Source organism: Maniola hyperantus, chromosome 17, assembly GCF_902806685.2.
Source record: "Maniola hyperantus chromosome 17, iAphHyp1.2, whole genome shotgun sequence".
NCBI lineage: Eukaryota > Metazoa > Arthropoda > Insecta > Lepidoptera > Nymphalidae > Maniola > Maniola hyperantus.
This window is the reverse complement of record NC_048552.1, coordinates 2,069,762-2,095,820: the sequence shown is the minus strand read 5'-3', so window position 1 is coordinate 2,095,820 and position 26,059 is coordinate 2,069,762. Positions and strand designations below refer to the sequence as shown.

At 39.1% G+C, this 26,059-nt stretch overlaps 1 protein-coding gene and 1 non-coding gene across 6 annotated transcripts in view; one reads left to right on the top strand and one right to left on the bottom strand.

The window, feature by feature from the left end:
• The window catches only part of LOC117990214 (serine/threonine-protein phosphatase 6 regulatory ankyrin repeat subunit B-like), a 40,900-nt gene that overhangs the window by 8,309 nt on the left and 6,532 nt on the right, over positions 1-26,059 (bottom strand). For 4 of the 5 annotated variants that reach the window (XR_011237775.1, XR_011237774.1, XM_069504350.1 and 1 more), the window contains exons 2-9: positions 18,369-18,485; positions 18,168-18,266; positions 16,148-16,246; positions 15,595-15,792; positions 10,478-10,675; positions 9,473-9,571; positions 7,570-7,668; positions 351-482 (exon numbers count right to left, since the gene is read on the bottom strand). Coding sequence is in view for 3 of the 5 variants with exons in the window: in XM_069504350.1 (XP_069360451.1) it covers positions 351-482; positions 7,570-7,668; positions 9,473-9,571; positions 10,478-10,675; positions 15,595-15,792; positions 16,148-16,246; positions 18,168-18,266; positions 18,369-18,485 (1,041 nt within the window). In the remaining 2 variants the exon portion in view is untranslated. The remainder of the gene's footprint in view (positions 1-350; positions 483-7,569; positions 7,669-9,472; positions 9,572-10,477; positions 10,676-15,594; positions 15,793-16,147; positions 16,247-18,167; positions 18,267-18,368; positions 18,486-26,059) is intronic. The other variant, XM_069504351.1, reaches the window with a different exon arrangement.
• Positions 6,677-6,748, top strand: TRNAC-GCA (transfer RNA cysteine (anticodon GCA)). Its single transcript has one exon. It is a non-coding gene; the product is annotated as a tRNA-Cys (tRNA).

The following is a 26,059-nucleotide window of genomic DNA, read 5'->3' as shown; positions in this document are numbered from 1 at the left end:
AGGTCTTATAGCAGATATTAGGGGAAAAATCTGAAAACCGTGAATTTGTGCTTACATAACCAAAAAAAAATAACTAAGTATACCAAGTGGGGTATCATATGAAAGGACCTGAAATTCTAAAACAGGTTTTTATTAATTTTTTTTTTATTTAATAATTTTTGATTTATCGTGCAAAATGTCGAAATAAATACCCGAGTACGGAAGCCTCGGTGAGTGAGTCGGACTCACACTTGGCCGGTTTTTTGTACATAGAGTGCTAACTAGTTAGGTAGGTGAGAGCGCAGTCGAGAATTTACTTGTAATACCTGTGGTAATACTCACAAGACGTAAAGCAACAATGGTGTACTCACATGGTGGTCGAGGTTGGTGGTGGCTGTCAGCAGATCCAAGATGGCGGAGAAGGAGCCCCGAGCAGCGCGTCGGAAGCCTTCAGGTGGACCCTCGGCCGCGCCGCCCGCCACGCTGAGCGGGGACTGTGCCCACTGGAAGAGAAGTTCTATCGGTTATTCATCATTATCATCAGTCTATGTCCACTGCCACATACGCTACAACCATCTAGGCTCCAGCCACTGCCCTCCACCTTCTAGGTTATCGGTCCAGGCGGGCTAGAGGTCATCCCGCACTGCTCTTGGCATGGCAGGAAGCACTCCACTAGCTGCTACCAGTTCTGCTGTCTGCGACAGACCTAATTAAGGTCAAGAAGGCCAGTTCAGCTTGTTAATGTCGGTAGCTTTTTCTTGGGTTTCCCTCGATTAGGTTAGACTGAATTCTTAACAAAACTTTGATGAAACTGGCTGAATGTTCTAAGTTAGTGCAATTAGGTCGGACTTATTTCTGGTTCGCTCCGTAAAAACCTAACTCTGTAGAAGCCGCATGATATATTTACTTGCTCCTTGCTGATTGAATTGCAATGGTACACCTTTGTCTAAATTCTTACCTTAGTGGATCTAGCGGAACTAGTGACCTAAGTTTCCGGTAATGCAACCACAGAGCAAGTAATATAATAGAGAAAGCCAGTCAGAAAGTCAGAAATACAAAAGTTCGCGTTCCTTCTTTATATGAAGTAGACAAGAATTTGATTTTGCTGCTCTTTCACACGAGAGGCATTTTACTACTAAACTGTAGGTATTTTCTAGATTTGAATATGCATATTTCTATGCGATGTAGGATGTAAAATGGATGATGGAGATGATAACTTTTTACCATAGCTACGAACTTTTCCCGCGTTTTTACCCATTTTTACAACGTACGAGACAAGCGTTCCCCCAAATCGGGCTGCAAATAAATAATCAAGCTGGGCGCACAAGGTTGTTCGCTGTTTGTATTATGCAGCAAATGTCGAGTTACTAGGCGAGTAGCGCAGAGCAGGATATTTCAATAATTCAAGCCAGGAGCTTGCGGAGCCACGCTTCGCGAATACCTAGGACCTGGGTACACCGGAGGTTATTGCGCTGTTCTTCTTTTTATGCTTGGTTCGTTCGCCTGGTGTAAGTGGAAAATAAATATTTTATAGGTACAAGTCCAAAAGGTAACTCCGTCTTACAAGTTTTATCAGCTTACTTTATTTTATGGTCTCCATAAATAAATAGATAGATATCTACGAACAATGTAAGTTAAGTTTGTTATTTTGACCAACAGTCGATCTTTTGTTAAAAGTGTAAACGCTAATAGACTAGACTAGAGGATCAACGCCAGCCACTGAAAAATCATTCCACGAGTTAGTAGATCTAGATAGGTAAAGTAGGTCGGTAATTATTTGAATTCAGTTACGTATCTAGTCAAAGAAAACCTTGAAAAAGGAAATAAATAAAATAATTCATAATAACTACCTACCTCCTATTTCAATCAATGTCTATTTCAACCATTGATATAGAATAAAAAAAAAAGATTCCGACGAATTGAGAACCTCCTCCTTTTTTTGAAGTCGGTTAAAAATTATAATAGGTACCTACAATTTACAATGAAAAAACAATAAATGATTGTAAAACACAATAAACTTTGCTAGCGAATTGAGATATCATTTAAGTAGGTAGGTACCTATACTACGTTATGATAACCAATAAAAAACATGAACTTCAAACCTGACTCTGTATTTTTCCATCCATTTAACCGTTGATTCAATTTATTCCCAAAATCGCAGTCAGGCGGAAATTTATTGAGTTTACGCACAAATTCGATTTATCATTTGTCATAGCGGATAAGTGACGCAAATATGATTTTTTAATGGCTTATTTTATTAATTTCTAAAAATTCGTGTCATAAAGTAGTAAGTATAATTCCCGGCAGTTAAATAGTCGCGTCTAACCTACGATGCAAGTGCGAGCTCGCGCAGACCGTAAATTGTCCCACGCGCTCGTATGGGTAGTGTGTACGAATGTAGCACTCACATTAATGCACATAGCGAACGCGGGGCGCGGCGCGACGCACGAGCTGGTGTGTTCCGGTTATGTGAAGTGAAGACCCATATTACGAGGGATGTGGGATCTACGTCTTGTGATCAGTTAATCACTCTGGTTAAGCTACATTGACCCAGGTCGGTAACTGGAGCACGATACAGAGAGAACGAGAGAAAATTTATCTTATAACTAGGTCATGCCCCGCGACGACGTCCGCGTGGTTTTAAGTCTTTAAAATATCTCACTTCAATACATCTACACTAATATTATAAAGAGGAAAACTTTGTTTGTTTGTACTGAATAGGCTCAAAAACTACTGGACCGATTTTAAAAATTCTTTCACCATTCGAAAGCTACATTATCCACGAGTAACATAGGCTATATTTTATTTTGGAAAAAAATAGGGTTCCGTAAGATATTTGGGTTTTTCGGACACAAGGTGTAAAAAATCAACCAGAAAAGTTACTTATTTTGCGTACGCTGCCTAAACTATAAAAGATAGAACCATAAAATGTTCTAATTAATTGTAGATCTTATAAATATCTACAAAAAAGTCCGCGACACACTATACCCATCTATGTCGAGTGAGGCACAGCAACCATTTTTTATTTAAAAATCTTGAATTTTTTTGGACTACATTTAAACGCGTTTATTTTACTCATGCTATTAATCCTTATCAAAATAAATGATTTCATCACTAAGAACAGTTTATGGAGATAATATTTGGTCTTTGAATGATTAAAATTGGACGTTTGGTTTTGAAGTTATGGCGAAATTAAAATATTACGATTTCTGCTGCACGGCCCGTTGTCTACACTAATATTATAAAGAGGAATATTATATAATAAAATATTATAAAGAGGAAAACTTTGTTTGTTTGTTTGTTTGTTTGTTTGTTTGTTTGTTTGTTTGTTTGTTTGTACTGAATAGGCTCAAAAACTACTGGACCGATTTTAAAAATTCTTTCACAATTCGAAAGCTACATTATCCACGAGTAACATAGGCTATATTTTATTTTGGAAAAAAATAGGGTTCCGTAAGATATTTGGGTTTTTCGGACACAAGGTGTAAGAAATCAACCAGAAAAGTTACTTATTTTGCGTACGCTGCCTAAACTATAAAAGATAGAACCATAAAATGTTCTAATTAATTGTAGATCTTATAAATATCTACAAAAAAGTCCGCGACACACTATACCCATCTATGTCGAGTGAGGCACAGCAACCATTTTTTTATTTAAAAATCTAGAATTTTTTTTGGACTACATTTAAACGCGTTTATTTTACTCATGCTATTAATCCTTATCAAAATAAATGATTTCATCACTAAGAACAGTTTATGGAGATAATATTTGGTCTTTGAATGATTAAAATTGGACGTTTGGTTTTGAAGTTATGGCGAAATTAAAATATTACGATTTCTGCTGCACGGCCCGTTGTTGTATTATATAAAGAGGTAATGTCGTTAAGTTTGTTTGTAGGGGGTAATCTTTAGAACTACTGAACCGATTTTAAAAATTCTTTCACCAGTAGAAAGCTACATTATTCCTGAGTGACATAGGCTATACGGGATCTTTAAAAACCTAAATCTACGCGGGCGAAGCCGCGGGGATCAGCTAGTATTATATAAAGAGGTAATGTCGTTAAGTTTGTTTGTAGGGGTTAATCTTTAGAACTACTGAACCGATTTTAAAAATTCTTTCACCAGTAGAAAGCTACATTATTCCTGAGTGACATAGGCTATACGGGATCTTTAAAAACCTAAATCTACGCGGGCGAAGCCGCGGGGATCAGCTAGTTATAATATATTCAATAATAACCGGATCCTAAATTTAAGCAGCCTCCTACGAGCGTGAACTCAGGTGGGCTAACTTTGCGATGTCAAATCAAAAAGTTTAAATTGCTAATTCATTATTCAGAATGCCCATCGGAACTGGGCTACTGTGCGAACTATGCGAACTGTGCGAACTGTGATTACTTTTGCCTTTTGATCATCTGACACAAATAAATAAATAAATAATCATTTATTTGCAAGAACGTTGGTACAAAAAGGATGGAGGTATACAAAAGTAGTCAAGTATCCATACTAATATTATAAATGCGAAAGTGTCTGCCTGTCTGTCCGTCTGTCTGTCTGTCTGCTAGCTTTTCACGGTCAATCCGTTCAACCGATTTTGACGAAATTTGGTACAGAGATAGCTTGCATCCCGGGAAAGTACATAGGCTTTTTATCCCGGAAAATCAAAGAGTTCCCACGGGATTTTAAAAACCTAAATCCACGCGGACGAAGTCGCGGGCATCATCTAGTCTAAATATAATATGATCGACCAATTCTGTGATGCTCGCCTACTTAATTTTATTGTTCCGTTTCTATCTGTCCCATCATCATGATCAACCCATCGCCGGCTCACTACAGAGCACGGGTCTCCTCTCAGAGTGAGAAGGTTTTGACCATAGCCTACCACGCTGGCCATGTGCGGATTGGTAGATTTCACACACCTTTAAGAACATTATGGAGAACTGTCAGGCATGCAGGATGTTTTCCTTCACCGTTAAAGCAAATGATATTTAATTACTTAAAACGCACATAACTCCGAAAAGTTAGAGGTGCGTGCCCGGGATCGAACCCCCGACCTTCGATTAGAAGGCGGACGTCCTAACTACTATAAGCTATCACAGCTTTCATCTGTCTCATACTCCCGCGTCATTATTAAGGAACTATACCCCACATTAATCTTATTTTATGAATTCCTAGTGCGCTAGAAAGGTGAGAAAACCTCCAAAATCGGTTACCCATCCAGTTACCGTCGCGGCGTAGTAGGTCAACGTTGCTTAACACAATGGGCTACTTGACTCATATCTAATTTCGTCCAATAAATCATTATTTATTATAGTATTTTGCTTAAGACAACGAAATATATCAATAACAATTATTAAAAACGCAGGATGGATATATAAATCCAATTTAAAAAAATACAGTTTTTATTCTTATTTGAAACGCAGAAAACGCTGTCAGCCATGATGTGACGTCATTAAATATGTAAACAAAGAAATGTCATCCCTATGTCACGCGGGGACTAACGTAGTATCCATATATATAAAATTTAGAGTCCTGACTAACTTATATATCAACGCACAGCCTAAACATCTAAACAGCTGGTCCTAGATACATGAAATTTGGTGGGTGTGTTCTTTGTAGGTAAAGAGAAGGTATCCACTAGGAAAGAATTTTTTGAAATTCCACCCCTGAGTGGGTTAAATGGAGGTTTGAAATTTATGAAGTCCACGCGGGCGAAGTCACGAGCATAAGCTAGTTTTTATATATTTCTAAAAACTCATAGTAAACGTAAAAAAATATCGTTTTCTCTTTATAAATTGAATAAGGTATTACAACAAAGTGATCTTTGCAAAAATAAATTTGGGTTGAAGTCGTTAGTCATATAGGATCCCTTTAAGCAAGTCTTCGCGTGTTACGTATATTTATTTCACTGGGCACTCTAATCCACAACTTTCCTGTGGTCTTTATCGATGCGTTTTTTACATTCTCGGATGATACAATAACGAAAATTACTATATTTTTCATGTACACTAGTATAGAAGTCATGTTTATTAAACTTTGGGAGGTTATGCTGTTGTTTACAAATGCATGACGTCAGAGCACAGATAATCTATCGGCCAAACATGGCCGACAGTGTTTTGACCTGTCTAAGAAAAATATATTTTTAAATGAAAGTTTTACGGTTTTTAGGGCGCAAAAAAATATAGTGTTAATTTTTTTAATATAATAGCACAAATATTAACCATTTAAGACCAACTTTAAAAAAGTGTCAAGTAGCCTATTGATGAATATGCGCAGTCGCAAGAGTGACCCTCACACAAAAATGATAAGTACCTACAAATTCTAACTGTCTCTTACTTATTCTTATCTATTTATCGAAGCCTTATCTTACAACTAGCTTATGGTCGCGACTTCGTCCGCGTGGACTACACAAATTTCAAACCCCTATTTCACCTCCTTAGGGGTTGAATTTTCAGAAATCCTTTCTTAGCGGAAGCCTACGTCATACTAGCTATCTGCATGCCAAATTTCAGCCCGATCAGTCCAGTAGTTCAAGCTGTGCATTGATAGATCAGTTAGTCAGTCAGTCAATCACCTTTTCTTTTTATATTATTTAGATATTAATGATGATCCAACAATGATATTCTGTAATGTGAGTCAAACGTGAGTCACCCTGACCGGTTGTAATCTAGATACTGTTATATTCACTACGCCAGACATATGGGGATATAGCTCAGTGGTAGAGCATTCGACTGCAGATCGAGAGGTCCCCGGTTCAAACCCGGGTGTCCCCTGTCAAAACCATTTTTTATCTTTATTAAATTTTTATATTGCTTTTAGTTTTAAAATCGCTTTTTAATTAGCTTTTTCGACAAAAATATACAATTAGATTTTTAAAACGTACAAATAATTTACCACACTTCAATTCAAAGCCCAAAATAGATATAAGTACGAGAACAATATTATTATTATAGGGAGTATTGCAGAGCACAATGTTCGCAAATTCAATTTGCAACATTGCACTATTTGTAATAAAGCGTAAGCTATTCGAAATAATTGTTTGTTTCAATTTGCATGCCTAATTTAATCTGAAAAGTGGTTTTTCTTCGTAGGGTGCACTTAGTGGTCTGTGGTAGGGAGTAACGATCTCTTAAATAGTAACTAACCTACGTTTTGTTGAGCTGTTTTGAACTTACCTACTTGTGATTAAGTGAAAATATTGGTATTCTTAAAGGTGAGAAAATTGTTCAAACACATTAAAAAGAAAATTGTTATTTGTAGTACCTACTGTATTCATCATCATTATCTTGATTAGCCTGTCGCCGGCCCGCTACTGAGGACAGGTCTCCTCTCAGAATGAAAAGGGCTTAGGCCATAGTCCACTACGGTGGCCAAGTGCGGACCGGCAGATTTCACGCACCTTTATAGAGAACTCTCAGGCATGCATAGTTTCCTCACGATGTTTTCCTTCATTATTATTTAAAGCAATTAATTTTTTAATTGCTTAAAAGTTAGAGGTTCGAACCGTCCGCCCGAATAACAGGCGGACGTCTTAATTACTAAGCTATCATGGCTGCGTACTGTAAGGGCTAAACTTTTGCTAAGCTCTGCTTACCTGGTCCGTAAGAGCCGGGTCTGCTCCGTGAGCCAACAATAGTTCCACGATGTCATTAGCATCGGCCGCGCACGCTGCATGCAGGGCTGATGAACCGACCTGTCGAAAAACTTCTTTGTCACTTCTGTCTTCCTGGTACCAAGACAGGGTTAAGGTGGTGGTGGGTACTAAGATTTGCTTAGGGTTAACGCAGACAACCACTTTTTGGCTGAGAGGCTGAGACCGATTTTACTGCGAGTAACCGCACACCATTGTTAGTAGCGCGTGTTAATTCGTTTCTAATTATCGAGATAACGAGTTATCCATATTTCCTACTTTATAAGACCAAGAAGTCATTGCTTAACTCGCTAAAACAGACAAGTCTGTATGTGTGGTCATGGTGCAACGTGCAGCCTATATGCAGTGCTAAACACGGATGAAAAGCAAGCCACCAAACCAAGTATCAATACGCACCACAACACCACGAAAATCCTCCAAAACACACTCTACGCATATTAATTCAATCCGACACCGAAGCAGACCTTACAATGCACAATTGCAAAGTGACAATCGTGTCGCATGTTTAGCAGTGGAAGGGCGAGCGGTGCATATCGCATACTGCACCTTGGACCAAACAGATTTGGCTGTTTTAATAGATTATAGCTAATTAAGCTGATGGTTCCTTGTATATATATCATGGACTTATCATGAACTTATGGCACTATGGTCAAAGAATTTTATTTTCAAAAGAAATTATACAAATTTCATTTAATGAGAAATTATAGTATGACAAACTTAAGCTAATTTTAGATTTTATCTTTCGACACAGTGCAGCGGTAAGCAACAGCACAATCGTAAAATAGTAGCGGGACTTCCAGAAAGTTACGCCTGTTTCAGTTTCAGTCAGACTGTTTTTTGTGGAATCGGGACGTTGGTTACTTCTTTATATCGTCTCCGTCGTCGGGAAGTAAATGTTTTGTGTTTTTATTTCGCCGTCTTAATTCGGACCGTCTATTTATAAATCAGCCGTCTGCGAAGGCTTCTCTGATTCACAACACAAACAAGTTTCAAGCTGCACTGGCCTGATGATCCGACCTGTCTGACAACTTCGTGATACTTCTGCCTTCCTGATATCAAGGTTGGGTGTTGGAGTATCAAATGTTTCTCTCATTCGCCGCTTCAAACAAGGGCGGAAGTTAAGCTTTAATTCAATATCCTTGTTACCCAAGCTAGAGTGAACAAGCGATGTTGGCCTTAACTTATATTAACAACATAAACAAGTTACGAACAAACTATAACGAACAGCGGAAGCTATCCATTACTCGTACCTAAGCAGGAAAGTACCCATAAAAGTTAGAAAATCTAGTTAAAATCTCTTTTGATGCTCGCTACTATTCTATTTATATAAAAGGAGAAGGTGACTGACTGACTGACTGACTGACTGATCTATCAACGCACAGCTCAAACTACTGGGCGGATCGGGCTGAAATTTGGCATGCAGATAGCTATTATGACGTAGGCATCCGCTAAGAAAGGATTTTTGAAAATTCAACTCCTAAGGGGGTTAAATAGGGGTTTGAAATTTTGTAGTCCACGCGGACGAAGTCGCGAGCATAAGCTAGTCTAAAATAAAATCCTGCCTAATTATTTTAATTTGTTAACTAATTGTTTGTTTGTAAGCATATACAAGGTTTTGCATGACAACAAAATCGTAAAATGTTGGCGGGAGACAGGGGAGAATGCTTTGTTGTGATTGGTGGACTCAAAAGTCACGTAATCAAGACAACGTGCGGAATGAGGTTACCGAACGGGCGTGGGCCGACTTTTATGCTAAGCAACTGCCTAAGCTTGGCGGTCGGGGGTGTCCGGCTATTAGGCGTCTATAGTGGTGGTCTGTATGTACAAGATAATATCGAGATCTTACGTTATTTTGTAAGTGCACATCAGCACCGTACGCCAGTAGATGCTCGACGATCCCACGGCAGCCTTGAGCGCACGCCATTTGTAACGCAGTCACACCATTCTGGTGAAACAGGTGAAAATTACTATAACTAATATGAAATTAAGAAGGTTTTCATAGAGAAGTTATTTATAATATAAGCATTCACCTTGTTGAGCTATTTTTGGTAATACCAAAAGGTCGATGTTAAGAAGACGTGAACAACGTCAATATAAAAGTCAAGCCTTGTCCCTTACATTTTTGTGATGCAGCTTTTTCTAAATTTTTGGAATTTCTCGATCAATTACTTACTTAATCTTCATACAAGGCGGTGCAAAACCGCGGCGGGTGTGGAAGTCACTACAAGTGATACCCACCACATCCAGTAGTGTCTGATCGAACCTTCGCCCTCGGTACCTTCGGCTTAGACCAAAATGGGTCGAAGTTTGGCAGAAACCGAAGAATTCTTGCAGCGCCAAAATTGATTGTTAAATGATTACTTTTAGGTTTTCCAGAGTTATTGAACCTACCTTCAGCTTCCGCTTAGGGTATCGGTTGACGAAGACGACGACGACAATTTTCGAAAAGGAAATGCGTTCATTTCAGGATCCAGGGACTTAATGCAGCATTTCTGCATCGTTGCATTGACCAAGAAGCTTTGCTGCACCAATGCACTCGGAGGATTTGCAGTTTGTTTGCAAGCAATTTGGTACAGCACGCGGCAGAAAATAACCATCGACCTTTAGAAAAAGAGATAGTGGATTTGTAGAGCATTGTCTCTGTCGTTGAGACCGACAAAACGTCATATAGGTATGAGTGACAGAGACAACGCTCTACAAGCCGAAATGTCATTCTAAAGGCCCGATGTACATTATTTTATGGCGCGTACTTGTACGTACTAAGCTTATTTTGTTTATCTCATTACCAGGAGGCAAATAATATGCAAAGTAGATCCTACCAAACAGTACTACCAGGTGATCATAAACTCACATTATCTGTGGCGTTGACGTTGCATCCCGTTTCGAGAAGCTCTCGCACAAGTTCCGTGTGTCGGTGCACGGCTGCCTGGTGCAGTGGGGTGCGCCCGGAGTTGTCTTGCGCCTCTCGTGAAGCACCTTTAGACACCAGGAAAGCAGCGGTGCTTGAGTGTCCACCTTCACACGCCACATGTAGAGCTGTTCTTCCTATCTGTTTAGGTTTAATTTTTACATTGACGAAATGTTTATCTTTACGTTTCCTATATGCAATGCTAGAGCTAGTTCATAGAGCTTTCACTCATAGGTAAGTACATTAACTTTCCACATTTGTGAATAAACATGTATTAGGTACTTAATAAATCGATATGATCTATCGTAAATCTAAACAGGAGTAAATATTTTTGGTACTCGTTCGGGAATTAAACCCAGGATTCTATTCTGATAAAATATTTTTAAATTTTCATAACTATTTCATAACTAGATGATGCCCGCGATTTCATCCGCGTGTGAATAGATACCTACTTACTTGCAATATATTATATTATTTGCCTATCTATGTGCGAAGCGAGTCAACTACCTACTTATTATTAAAATGAAACCAATTACGTTCAAAGTTTATTTGACATTTCAATAGTAGGTAAGTTACTGTTTTTGTGAACTCCCAGTCCTAGTCGTTCTAATAAATACAACTCAAGATAAAACAAGAGCAAAGGAAAATTCAAATTAATTTATGAATAAATAGCTATTTTGTTTTATCTTCCACAGTTGTTATACCTAATCAATATTTACATGAACTAAAACCCGAATAAGGACTTAACCAAATTAAAATTCGAAATTCAAACGTCACTCGATTGGTAAATTAAAGCTTCGAACGGTGAATGTTCGATCAGAAGGTTCTGCACGTGACAGGTATAAAGTGTTCAATACACTTTATGTCACGTGTATTAAGCCTTGGCCGCCATATTTATCGGAAAACACTGCACATTGGTAAAATAATATATTATTACTGTGATATCCAACCACTCCACAGCTTTATGATCCCCTGGTTGAAATAGTTTTTGTTTTCTAGTTGTCAGCCAAGTTCGTTCAGGGCGTTGACAATGCTCCTAGCTGACAGTCTAGCTAGTCTCCTAGTCTATTCTAGTATGTGAAAAGTGTCATGTAAGGTCCAGTCCCCTGTCCCAAACTGTCTCTAGTGTCCTAAAACGTCTATCAAAAGGTCCACTTACCTAAACGTCTAGGATAGTTAAAGAAAAATATAAATAAAATACAAAAAATATTTTGTTTTTAAAAAGTCAAGTTTTTTTGCTTCTCCTGTAAATAGTAGTTACATTACATTACAGTCTAGGTCTGAAATAATGCAATTACTGGCCGAGCAGCATTGGAAGGCCGAGGCGAAGCCGAGGACTTATGAAGTGACTCGGCTGGCGCCTCGTCCTTTTAAACTAAACGAGGTTTGGTAATTGCCGTGGTAATTGTTGTTTCGGCCGAGACTTGTATATTACTTTTCTCCCATTTGCGAGCAAACAAAAAATTTGTTGATGAAACAAAGATTTAATTTATAATAATATGAAAATGTATCTAATTGTAGGTATACCTATTATATCTAATAGTAAATAAAATACATTTAAAAAATATGTAAAAAAAAATTTAAAAAATGTAAAAAAGTCAAAATATTAGTAAAATCGTGTACCTAAAAAAGTCTTAATTTATGTTAGTCTATACCATAAATAACCTCGTCAGCAGTCCTCTTGGAAATTGCCGGCGTGCGGCCAGTAAAGATCATATTACAGTTCTTTGTAATAAAATCCTTTCTTCAGTAAAGTAAATTCCAAGCAAGTGGGAGAAAAGACTATTTCGTCGAAGTTTCTTTGATTTGGGAACAAATATTGTACCATTTCAACAACAGTTACATAAATAGAATGGGTAGGTACTCTATCGCCTCTCATGTCATATAGTGGCAAGGTAGCTATCTTGCTGGAATTCAATTTGAGATCTAATGTCTTCGCCGGCTGTACGTAACTGCATTTTTCCGTACAAATGACTACAGTATAGGAGGGTAAAAGAAAAAATGTAGTTCTGATTTCGTAATAAAATGATAAACTATTCAGTTTTAATACCTGGAGTTATGTGGAAAGAGTTAAATAATTAAGTCATCGTATTGCCAATTTGCAAACCAAGCAGGATTTTTCGTATTCCTCGACCAGAAATATAACTAGTTTTAAATTTTTTATTTGAATAATTTTTTAGGGTTCCTCAAAAGGAAAAACGGAACCCTTATAGGATCACTTTGTTGTCTGTCTGTCTGTCCGTCTGTCTGTCAAGAAACCTACAGGGTACTTCCCGTTGACCTACAATCATGAAATTTGGCAGGAAGGTGGGTCTTATAGCTGGCATTAGAGGAAAAATCTGAAAACCGTGAATTTGTGGTTACATCACACAAAAAAAAATTAATTTGTGGTCATAAATTAATAATTAGTATTTTCAATTTTCGAAGTAAGATAACTAAATCAAGTGCGGTATTATATGAAAGATCTTCACCTGTGCATTCTAAAACTGATTTTTATTTATTTTTATGACTCATAGTTTTTGAGTTATCATGCGAAATGTCGAAAAAATACGACTGAATTATTGTAATGAAAACTTCTTTAGGTGCGTTGGGAGATTTTGGGATGGGTCCAAGGTTGCATCCAAAAAAACACTGTTATTTTATAGTTTAAGTTTTCACTTGTATCGACATTTTTCTTATTAGATAGGTACTGTTTTCGAGTTTTTCCAACTAAGTATCTAGGTATATGGTGGATTAATTTATGCTTCGTTTAAGGTATTTTCAATTGATACGAACTTGACTAAAAAAACTTGACTAACTTAACTCAACTAAACTGAGTTGGATACTTTAAATTCTCCATTTGTATTTGAGATTTAGAAAAACTGATAGAACGTCTAACCTTCAACCTCAAAGAGACTAGGAGATCATAAAGAAATATAATGAGCATTGTCTACGTTTCATAATGTATTTTGTGCCTTTGTTCCGAGTCGCCCCAAGTGCTTTGCTTGTTTATCTTGTTTTCAGAAAATCACGTTGTTATTTCATGACGAGGCTTTGAATTTGAAAATTATTTCGAAAGAATTAGATTGAAGTATTGCAACTTTCTCAATAACTTGAAATATTCCGTCGTTTCAAGTAAAATGGTATGACCATGATACTAAGTGTCTGGCAATGCATGACGTGATTTCTAAAATATCTCCCAAAGCCACTATAACCTAAACAAACGTTTGTCCCAGTGTTGGGGACAATACACAAACAAACTTTCAGCTTTTATAAAATAACGAAGGTCTGTCAAGCGCTGACTCTCTCTCTCTCTCTATTATTGAAACAAACTGTCATATACGTGTATTTATTGCATATTTCCTAGAACTACTAGTAAATTATTTCATTTCATTTTATGAAAGTTTTACTCAAAGCTTTGAGCTTTGAGTGCTTCTAAGTCGCACGGAAATGTGCGGAACCTCTATTACATACGCTTTGAACACAACGCGAGTTGCGAGCGAAATAAATGGCTAGCTAAAGTACCTACCTAGTACCTACCTACGTCTAGAATTCTAGATACAAAGGAAAAAGTACATAAAATAATAATTGAGGATAAATTTAGCTGATCCGCTCTGGCTCCGCTCAAGTGGAAATTTTTGTAAATTGGCGAGCGGTTGGGATTCCCAAATTTATTTTCACCCGAAAGCCTCGAAAATGAAAAACTTTCACGTTGCCCGCTGCGTCACATCCTTGCACTTTGTATCTCATAGTGATATATCGGGTAACTTGTTCACAGCGTCCACGTAGGCCCCTTTATCCAGCAGCAGCTCCACCACGCCAGTGTACCCGGCACGCGCTGCCAGCGCCAGCGGTGCGTCACCCGCTGCGTCACATCCTTGCACTTTGTATTTCGTACTGATATATCGGGTACCTTGTTCACAGCGTCCACGTAGGCCCCTTTGTCCAGCAGCAGCTCCACCACGCCAGTGTACCCGGCACGCGCTGCCAGCGCCAGCGGTGCGTCACCCGCTGCGTCACATCCTTGCACTTTGTATTTCGTACTGATATATCGGGTACCTTGTTCACAGCGTCCACGTAGGCCCCTTTGTCCAGCAGCAGCTCCACCACGCCAGTGTACCCGGCACGCGCTGCCAGCGCCAGCGGTGCGTCGCCCGCTGCGTCACATCCTTGCACTTTGTATCTCATAGTCATATATCGGGTACCTTGTTCACAGCGTCCACGTAGGCCCCTTTGTCCAGCAGCAGCTCCACCACGCCAGTGTACCCGGCACGCGCTGCCAGCGCCAGCGGTGCGTCACCCGCTGCGTCACATCCTTGCACTTTGTATTTCGTACTGATATATCGGGTACCTTGTTCACAGCGTCCACGTAGGCCCCTTTGTCCAGCAGCAGCTCCACCACGCCAGTGTACCCGGCACGCGCTGCCAGCGCCAGCGGTGCGTCGCCCGCTGCGTCACATCCTTGCACTTTGTATCTCATAGTCATATATCGGGTACCTTGTTCACAGCGTCCACGTAGGCCCCTTTGTCCAGCAGCAGCTCCACCACGCCAGTGTACCCGGCACGCGCTGCCAGCGCCAGCGGTGCGTCACCCGCTGCGTCACATCCTTGCACTTTGTATTTCGTACTGATATATCGGGTACCTTGTTCACAGCGTCCACGTAGGCCCCTTTGTCCAGCAGCAGCTCCACCACGCCAGTGTACCCGGCACGCGCTGCCAGCGCCAGCGGTGCGTCACCCGCTGCGTCACATCCTTGCACTTTGTATTTCGTACTGATATATCGGGTACCTTGTTCACAGCGTCCACGTAGGCCCCTTTGTCCAGCAGCAGCTCCACCACGCCAGTGTACCCGGCACGCGCTGCCCGCGCCAGCGGTGCGTCGCCCGCTGCGTCACATCCTTGCACTTTGTATCTCATAGTGATATATCGGGTACCTTGTTCACAGCGTCCACGTAGGCCCCTTTGTCCAGCAGCAGCTCCACCACGCCAGTGTACCCGGCACGCGCTGCCCGCGCCAGCGGTGCGTCGCCCGCTGCGTCACATCCTTGCACTTTGTATCTCATAGTGATATATCGGGTACCTTGTTCACAGCGTCCACGTAGGCCCCTTTGTCCAGCAGCAGCTTCACCACGCCAGTGTACCCGGCACGCGCTGCCAGCGCCAGCGGTGCGTCGCCCGCAGCGTCACATCCTTGCACTTTGGCACCAAGAGATAGCGCGAATTCTGCGACTTCTTTGGAACCACGTGCGCAAGCACACTGAAGTATGTCGTTGTGTTTCTAGTGATATGATATAAATTCATTATTGTCTTCTGATAACATTAATGTTGTAATACTTAGTGATTTTATTGACAAAATAAATCTAATATTATTTTCTATCCTGACTACATCAAAGTAACAAATAAACTGTTCACTTAAATTTTATAGACTTCGCAGTACTTAAAAGTTTATGGGGTTTATTATTAACGACCTTATTAACGACACATTTTGATCGTGTCGTATGGCAAAGTTTCCAAATAAGATGGCTGTAAATATGCTCTCAAGGCAAACAAACCTGGAAACTCCACGCAGTTTTTTTCAATTCTGTTTTTCCACTTGGTCAAAAGGTATAAGACAAAGTACTAGGAACACATACCTTGTTAGTAGCTGCGAGGCAAGCCCCCGCCTGCACCAGGGTTTGTACAGCAGCCAGGTGACCGTGCCACGCTGCCATCAGTAGAGGTCGCATTCCGAACTGCGGGAAAACTAAATCAACATCCTTTCTTGTAAAGGTTAGCTAGCTTAACTAGACCATATTGTACTAAAGAAAATAGAAATGCGTATGTTGTTGAAAACAAATAACGTTGTTTTTTTACCAAAACTAAGTAGACTGATATAACTGAACTTTTAAATACACAGAAATACTCCATCTACGCTCTTTAATATCATATAGCGGGAAGGTAGCAATTACACTGGAATTCAATTTAAGATGTAATTTACTGTCCGGAGCTACCCACCTTAACTCCATTTTTCCAATAGGTAAGGGTAACGAAAAATTGTATTTATAATATTTAAACGAAAGTTACAAGAATAACTTTTCATTTCATTTAATTATAAATCCACATTAAATGAAAATTTTGGTCAAAAGAGTTGAATAATTTATTCATAGTCATATTATAATTGCTCTTCAATATGAAAACTGGGGAAATTTTCTCGATTTTATTAAATTACTTAAACAAAGTATCTTTAAGTATCTTTAAGCACGCACGCGTTTTTGTGTTATAATCAAACCGACCGGCTAAGAGCATATAGCAATAATTTTTTTAACAATAGTGTGTTCTATTTTGAACAGTCATAAGTCCTAGCACGTGGGAGTAAAATTCCATCTAAAGGATCACTTGTTTTAAAGTTAAAGATCTATTATATTTCCCGCAAACAATGGATTTTTCAACCGTGCATAGGATTGTCAAATAAACGTATACTTTAAACAGCCGCTATTATAGCTTTACATAAGGCAAATAATAATAACAATCAAAATATTGTACAAAAATGATCTATCAGTTTTATATCGAAACATCAGAGTCAATTTTTACTAGGATTTGTTTACACTGAAAATTTAAATAAATCCGACCTCAATTATTATGAGTACTTACTATCATTTGCTTCTTTCCGTACGTACGAAACAGTAAAATTATGAAAAGGTACCTACCTATACATAAAATTTTTCGTACGCGAGGTCATTTTGTCAGAAAGACTGGTTGCCTGGACGAGATTTCCGTTTGTTGCAACCCTGTACTCAATTTTTTTATGACCCTCCTGCTATTTATTGATGACATCATTTGACTTGAACCTTAACGTAAACCCTTACATTAGCTTTTTTTTTTTTTTTTTTTTTTTAATACAATAAAACTTAAAGCTAGCCTTATCTAATTACTATATAAATCATGACCGCGTGGAATGGTGCCAAGAATACTGGCTGCATTTCCGCGCTGGACAGCCAGGCTGATCCGCTGCGCAAAAAATGAGCCAGCCCTTCTGTCACCAGTTGAGGCTATTAATCGCGGTGAAATGTCTCGTAAAAATTTTTTAGCACTAAGACTCCATGGCCCCAGGGTCTCCACGGCAAACGGCACAAAAATGTAACTCTCTATAAGAGAGGCATACTTGCGCCGCTTGCCGTTTTCAGCTGTTTCTGCTGCGGCTCCCGGTCTTGATGCTGTCTTCCTGATATGACACGGGGCCAATGTGTCAACGCAAGTTGCGTCCCACATTAGCGCCCGTCCCCGTTCCCAGGGAACCAGCGTCAATCCATCAGGTCTCTTGCCATCATCCCGACTAATCCCTGCCGGCTCAATGAGCGCAGGAATATTTATGGTGGCAAGAGCTCTTTTAATTGTATCGTTAAGAGAGCCATGCCTAAACAGCCTACCGGAGCTCCTTTGGCAAGAGAGTCCGTGGATTCCAAATTTATCAACCTCTTTTCCACACGGACATCTGTGCTGATGGCACAGTGGTGTTCCCAATCTGAGACCTAGAGCCACAGCTAAGCTATCATTAGCTTTTTAAATGTGTACCTACTGACTTATTATCTTTTGGAATACTTTATCTTTATAATTTACTTTATAATTAGTTAACTTTTATGGCTTTTAGCCCTAAGCCGGCCGGTTAGAGTATACCTTGTCTACGGCTTCGATATCGCAGTTAGCGGCGATCAGCAACTTGATTATTTCCACATTGCCTCGGCTCGCCGCCCAGTGGATCGGCGCGCGCCCATACTGGAACAACAACTAGCTTTTAAGGTTCCGTAACCGATAGAAGCCAACGGAGCTACCAGGGCATTAAAAGACAAAGGATGTTTAAATTCATCATCTCCTTACGTTGTTTCTGCAGTTGACATCGGTAGGTCGCCGCAGCGCCTCGCGAACCGCCTCGGGTTCGTTTTTGATCACCGCCTCGTGCAGCAGAAGGTCGTTCTGTTGGACCCGTGATGCCATCTAGAACAATGCGAATCATTTGATAACCTAGACTTGTGGTTATGGTTAACGTATATTAACGTTACAGTTAAGTTTCTAGGTCAACGGGAAGTACCCTATAGGTTTTCTTGACAGACACGACAGAGGGACGAAGTGACCCTTAAAGGATGATAAGGGTTCCTTTTTTCATTTTGAGGCACGTAACCCTAAAAATCAGTCGATCAGTTGCTCTGTTGCGACGTGATTGAAGGACAAAGCAACAAACCGACAAAAATACACACTTTAGCATTTATAATATGGGTAGTGATTTTTAGCTAATTTTTTTTAAGGAATATTAGCCATGCTAATTTTATTTTATTTTATTCGTTTATTTGCAATCAACAGCGATACATACAATATAATTTTACATAATAACAGACTGAAAATAAGGCCAAATAGGATTACAATTTTGTTTTACAGATTACTTAAATAGTTATTAATTATAAATTTATAACAGTACGTTTGAAGAGACCAAATAATTTAAACCAGCTTTACAATATAATAATATGAAAATATAAAAAAATACCTAGTAGGTGATTTACAACATATGCATCTGTGTAATCATGAATATTGTATGAATATTGTAATCTTGAATATATCTTACAAATATAACATCATACCAGACCATCAATAAGAGTAATTTATTACCTATTTTAAATAAATCATTTGAATTTGACTTTGATTGAAGTTAAACTTTATGCTACCCAACCTACGGTATAGTACGTGGCATATTTTGGCATTGTAGAGCGTTGTTTCTGTCACTCATACCTGTGTGAGGTTTTGTCGGTCTCAACGACAGAGATAATGCTCTACAAATCCGCTATCTCCTAAAAGTCGATGTACATTATTTTCCGCCGCGTACTGTACGGTAAACAAGTTACAAATACACCCACCAGGGTTTGAATTGAACAAATAAAATGTATTATTCACGTAGTATTGTGTGGTATTGTTCAACTTCTGTATTCCCTTTGATATGGAGAGTGTCCGATACAATAACAGTTGAGCGAGGGTATACGCGGTAACAGGCAACCTCAAAATTTCAACATTCAGCTTAGTAGAATTATTTAGATGACTAGAATAGGGATGATGACTATCTAGGACTTAGTACTTATACAGCCGCACTCAGAGTCGCTTAATACATTATCCATACTAAATAATGTCGTAAGTAACGATTAAGCGACTCTGAGTGCGGCAGATAGTCTATTTTTAATTCCGGAGACCAAAATGACGTTTCGTGGTTTGCCTATATAACTGCAACTTTTCCGATTTTTATTAAAAAATCAAATATTTGGAAAAGTTTGCCGACTTTATTTTTAGAAATATATCCGACAGTGTTTTATGAGTAATTTATCTAAATAATATATAAAAGGAAAAGGTGACTGACTAACTGAGTGACTGACTGATCTATCAACGCACAGCTCAAACTACTACTATACAAAGTTTTGCATATAGGCGGATTATAATAAGAATATCGTGGCCATGACAGCCTTGAATCAAGTTTATATAAAGCATTTTTTGACATAGGGTATGAATATAGGGAGATAAAATACCTTTTAAAGAGTGACATAGCGAGACGAGGGTCCTTCGACGTTAGCGTTTAAAGGTTTCCGGAATAGCGACGAAGTATTGCGAACAAAGTTAATTCGTTAGGGATTTCCCTACTCATGATGACATCACAGGATTATCACGTCGCTTTATAGGGTTCTAGCGGATGCCCGCGACTTCGTCAGCGTGGATTTAAGTTTCAAAAATCCCGCGGGAACTCTTTGATTTTCCGGGATAAAAAGTAGCCTATTTCACTCTCTCAAGGTGAATATGAGATGGTGATAATTAATATCAACTGTAGAGTAAGAGATTTATTGCAAGTAAAGACAGCGACAGTGACCAATTGAGACGAACGAAGATTTATGGAGACAAGATGCGAATAAAGTGCACTATAAAATCGTTTCAAAGAAATGTAGGCAGCTAATGCAGAAGAAGTAAAAAGCCGTAATAGCCTAGTGGTTACGTCGGCCTCTTATACGGGGGTCGGGTTTTCGATTCTGGAAGCAACTAAACTATCACTTGCTTCTTCGGTGAAGGTAAACATCTTGAGGAAACCTGCATGCCTAGAGTTCTCCATAATGTTGTCAAAGATGTGTGAATTCGGGCAATCAGCACTTGGCTAGTATAGTGGACTATGCCCAAAACTGTTCTTACTCTGAGAGGAAACCCGTGCTAGGTAGTGGGCCGGCGATGGGTTGAAAATGCATGTTGAATGCAGTAGGTACCTACTTCGTTAATAGAATTCGAATTATCGCTGACTTAAATTTCACTAGACCAAATCCAAAGGCAAAGCTGCTGAAAAAAATTATTTTAAAACTAGCTGATGCCCGCGACTTCGTCCGAGTGGAATTAGGTTTTTGAAAATCCCGTGGGTACACTTATTGACTTTCCGGGATAAAAAGTATCCTATGTCACTCTACAAGTCTTTAACTATACCCATACAAAAAATCACGTCAATCCGTTGCACCGTTACGACGTTATTGAAGGACAAACCAACCAACAAACAAACACACTTTCGCATTTATAGTAAGGGTACTGATTGAAAGATATACCAGGGACTGAAAACAGAAGCGGAAAATAGAAACAATTGAAACCGAACACTTGCTTTCACGCTGACGCGAGTTGCGACCTTCGAATTTCAAAATGTTTTGTTTTAATTCCGAACAAAATCAACAATGTGTTCGCGAGTATTGTGGGTTGTGTGAGTGATGAATGCATGAATGCCTCGTCGATACTCCGATAATCGAGAGACGATTATTGATAGTCGATAGTCGACTATCGATAATATAATGCAACGGTGTCAATTATTCCGGTATACTAGGTAGAACGTTGTTTTATGTTTTATTTTGAGGATCATAAAATCAGGTGTGTTATTTTCCTCGAAAAGACGTGTAGTCGGTAGTACCTATTATGTAAATGGATTCCGATTAATAGAGGAGATTCATGACAAAAAAGTTATGAAAGCCTCAGAATAGGATATTAGACTGCGTTGAAGATCTACAAAAAAAAAACCGGTCAAGTGCGAGTCAGACTCGTGCACCGAGGATTCCGTATTGCAATCGTATTTTGTCGCCATCTTACACGATAGATCATAAACTATTATGCCTAAATATAAATATAAATCTGATTTAGAATATACAGGTAAAGTCCTTTTATATGATACCCCACTTTGATATAGCTAGCTTAGCACTAAAAGTTGAAAATACTAATTATTTTTCATGACATATTATTTATGTAACCACAAATTCACGGTTTTCGGATTTTTCCCGTTATGTGTGCCATAAGACATGCCTTCCTGCCAAATTTCATGATTCTAGGTCAACGGGAAGTACCCTGTAGGTTCCTTTTTTTCCTTTTCAGGTACAGAACCCTAAAAATAGCGGTAGAAGGAAGGAAAGATCACGATTTTTAAAAAAGAATATTAGCCTATTTAATCATGACTACGAGTAACATTCCCCTTTCCCCTCCAACTAAGTGTAAAAGCTTGTGCTAGGAGTAGGTACGACAGTAGAGGGGTGGAGTTTGAACTGCTAATCTTTCGAATTTCAGACCGTTCCTTTAACGGTTGAGCTATTGAGGCTTAAATTAATTTCTGTTAGCTTTATAGGTAGGCGAGTTCAATGTGTGGAAGCGATCTAATATTGGTATCGAAAAAATATTCCAGTATGTTTTCGTTCCACTTCCACTGTAAAAACAACTGGTCCGAAAACAATATTTGCTTGTCGAGAACAGACCATGCATATTCGAATAAGAGCCCGAACGGTTGATCTCGGGACAATAAAAGCTTGGATTTCATCTAAATATGTGAAAGGTAAAGGTGACTCACGCCCGATTTCACGAACATCCCCTAAACAATCACATAGTTAGATGTCACAACGACCTCCTATATTTAGGAGACCGTTTAGTCAGTAAGGGACTCTTTAAAACTGGTGAAACAGAAACGATCCCCTAACTGGCCCCTAAATATGCTTAGCGGTCCCTTAAATCTTATGGGTCGTTGGTGAAATTGGGCATGACTGATCTATCATCGCACAGCTCAAACTACTGGACGGATCGGGCTGAAATTTGGCATGTATGTAGATATTACAACGGAGGCATCCGCTAAGAAAGGAATTTTGATAATTCAACCCCTAAAGGGGGTGAAATAGGGGTTTGAAATTTGGACGAAGTCTCGAGCATAAGCTAGTTAAGTATATTTGAAACTTTCATCTGAATATTCTGATAATATTTCAAAGAAATCATCATCAACTGATAGACGTCTCCTGCTGGACATAGGTCACTTGTAGGGACTTCCACACGCCACGGTCTTGCGCCGCCTGAATCCAGTGGCTCCCTGCGACTCGTCTGATGTCGTCCGTCCACCTAGTGGGGGGGGGGGGTCTTCCAAAACTGCGCTTACCAGTGCGAGATCGCCATTAGTAGTGACATTCAAATAAGCCCAAACTTGTGTGGAGCGTGCCACCAATAAACTTCTCTTATAGTAAGTACCCAACACTGTTATGTATCTAGTACTTATAACGGTTGTAAACAAGTATATATACTTTAAGTAAAGTCCTTGAAACGGTTTGAACTTCCGCTAACTTGTAGGTATCAAGTTCACAAAGTCATATAAGCAGTTAAGCACCAATAACTCGAGCCGCTAAACTTTGAGACAGTTTAACAGCGACCGACCTCAATTAGAACCTTGAGAACTTAACACTTTGGTAGCTAAGTAATAGCACTCTCCCGACCTTACTGCCTACTACCGGAGCACTGGCCTGTCCGCACACGATTTGTGTGTGTGTGTGTGTGTGTTGGTAAAGATAGGGCTGGGATCTGAGCAAAGCTAATCGAGCGGGACAAGGACAACGTTATACGTAAGCAAGCTACTCGTGTGGTCTGGTTCGACTTTGGCTGTGGCTAATAATATCACATTGTTTGCAAAAACGTGCCGCCGAGCGATGCCGTGTAGAAATCGATAAGGATTTATAATACCTAATCAAATGTCACACCTCTTCCAAGTTAGGCTGCATCGTCACTTACCACCAGATGAGATCGCCATCAAAAGCTAACATAATTTAATATCGAATCAAAAAATTCACAACGGTTGCAAAAGGGGTTGCAAACATTATTATTATGGCTGGCAATCGCGGAGGTGCCATTATATTTTCTCACCTAACCCTTGTACGAGCAGGTATAGTCCGCGACAGGTTGAGATGGCAATCAGGGTATAAGGCGGGGGGACGCCTCGCACATCCGCACGTCATCAGCGCTCGCCCGTACCGGGTTAGCGCGGGGGCTGTGCGGGTGTGCGGGGCGTTCCCTCCCCGATTGCGATCTCGACCTGTCGCGTACTAAGGTACATAATGATTCCAGAAGCGTTAAACATCGTAAAGCGACGCCCGTGACCTACTTTGTGATTTATATGAAATTCGACACGTGCTTTTACGTAAAGCCACGTAAAGCGTGTATGCACTTGAGACACCTTTCCGACTTATTTTGTGTTTGACAGCTGCTGGTAGCTGATTAGCGCAAAAAGGCAACCTAAAAGGATTCCACTGGAAAGTGAGAACGATGTAAAATTATACAGTCAGGGAGTACAAATTATTACATTTTGTTAAATAGGTACAATTACTTTTCAAAATCAATGACGAACAACGAACAGCATTTGTTTTTTTTTGCAATAAACAGAAACAACAGCTTTCTATTTGCAATATAGTTCGAAATTTAAATAAGTAAAAAAACCTTTGATAAGTTTCCATTTTGGTTGTCATATTATTTCGGAGTAAAAGATCGTTCCATTTTTAAATTACACGACAGATATGAATTTACTATGTAATATTTTATTTGGCCGCTAAACCACGACAGATATGGATTTTCATACAACTTTTGCCGGCCGCTGCTCGCATGTATTTGGCCAGTACAGCAGTTTCGATTTATCTCGAAGAAGTAGGTATGTCAAAATAATGTATTGTAAATCTCTATATATAAAAATGAATCTCTGAATGTGTTGCTGATCGCAAATCTCGAGAACAACTGAACCGATTTCGCTCATTCTTTTTTTTATAATATTCCTTGAGGATAGGATGGTTCTTACGGAGAGAAAATTTTTAAAAAAATCCTGAAAAAGAATCGACTGTTAGGCGGTACGAAGTTTGCCGGGGCAGCTAGTCGTAAATATAATTTATATCCCGTAGTTTGAAATAAGCTTAAAATATATCCAGATCGAGTTCCAAGTTAGCATTTCACGACATTGCGCCACAGTTATCTTTTGTTAGAATTATATATTACAGGCTATAAATTAGGTACCTAAAAAATCATCTACCTTTACAATAAGTAGATCAAATTCAGCATTTAATTTTTTAGTTTTTACTCAGTTTAAACATTCCAAAGCGTTCAAACCTTGTTTTTCTATCGCGATGGGATCCATTTGTGATTTGAGAAAGGGTCTCAAAGGGACAAAGGGATACTTAGGACAATAGTGTGATGTTACCAGGACCACATAACAATGGAAGCATTCGCTAAAGGGTCTTGAATAGGTAGCCACAGGGCTGGTTTTATTGGAATTGTTTTGTATGAGTGCGTTAACTTTGAAACCGGTCACCGAGTCCCACCTTCATCTCGGATCGCTTACATGGATATTTTATGTAGAAAACTAGCAGTTGCTCGCGACCTTATCCGTTTTGATTTTTGAGATGTTGTAAACTTGTAAGAATTCGCAAAGTTGTGTGAAGTCTGCCAATCCGCACTGGGCCAGCGTGGCGTAGTATGGCCTAAACCCTTCTCGTTGTTAGGGGAGACCTGTACTCAGATGATGATGATGATGATGATGACATTTAAATGACGACTGTTTTTAAGGGGGTAGTCAAATCAGTGACTTTTTATCAAACGTCAAAACGCGCGCTCTGTACAGTGCGACAAAGCTTTCTTGGCACTTGAATGACATTGACAGTGGGGAGCTGGAGAAGAAAGGCTTTTTAAACAAAGGGGACACTTGACGGCAACGTTAGTTCCGATTTTCGCCACGCGCCACGATAGCCCTGTCGCACTATATGTAAGATTCTATGAAATACTGGAATACGACTTCACATCATAATGACGTACTTTTTAGTTTAATCGATAATTTAAAATGTTTTTTTTTTTTAAAGAAGTAATTAAACTATTAATAAACTTAAATCTAAAAAAAAACAACATTAAATTAAAAATAAATTAAATTAAATTAAATCTTATTAATTAAATTAAATGGTTATTACACTTAAAACTGAAAAAAGTACGTGGAATTTTCTTATTTTGGAAGATCCTCTATTTAATGATCACTGAGAAATAATTTATTTTTCGAGGTATAGAGAACGTTAGAATCAGTTTCTTGAATTTAAATAAAATATGTTTGTTGATTGTTAATTTTTTCAGTATATCAGTATTCAATATATGAAAAGTTTTTACAAAAGGGCCTCAAAGTAACAAAGGGAACATTTTGTGTGATAGCACCAGCGAGTCACGTAACAATAGTCTTTAGCGGCACGTTTTATCGA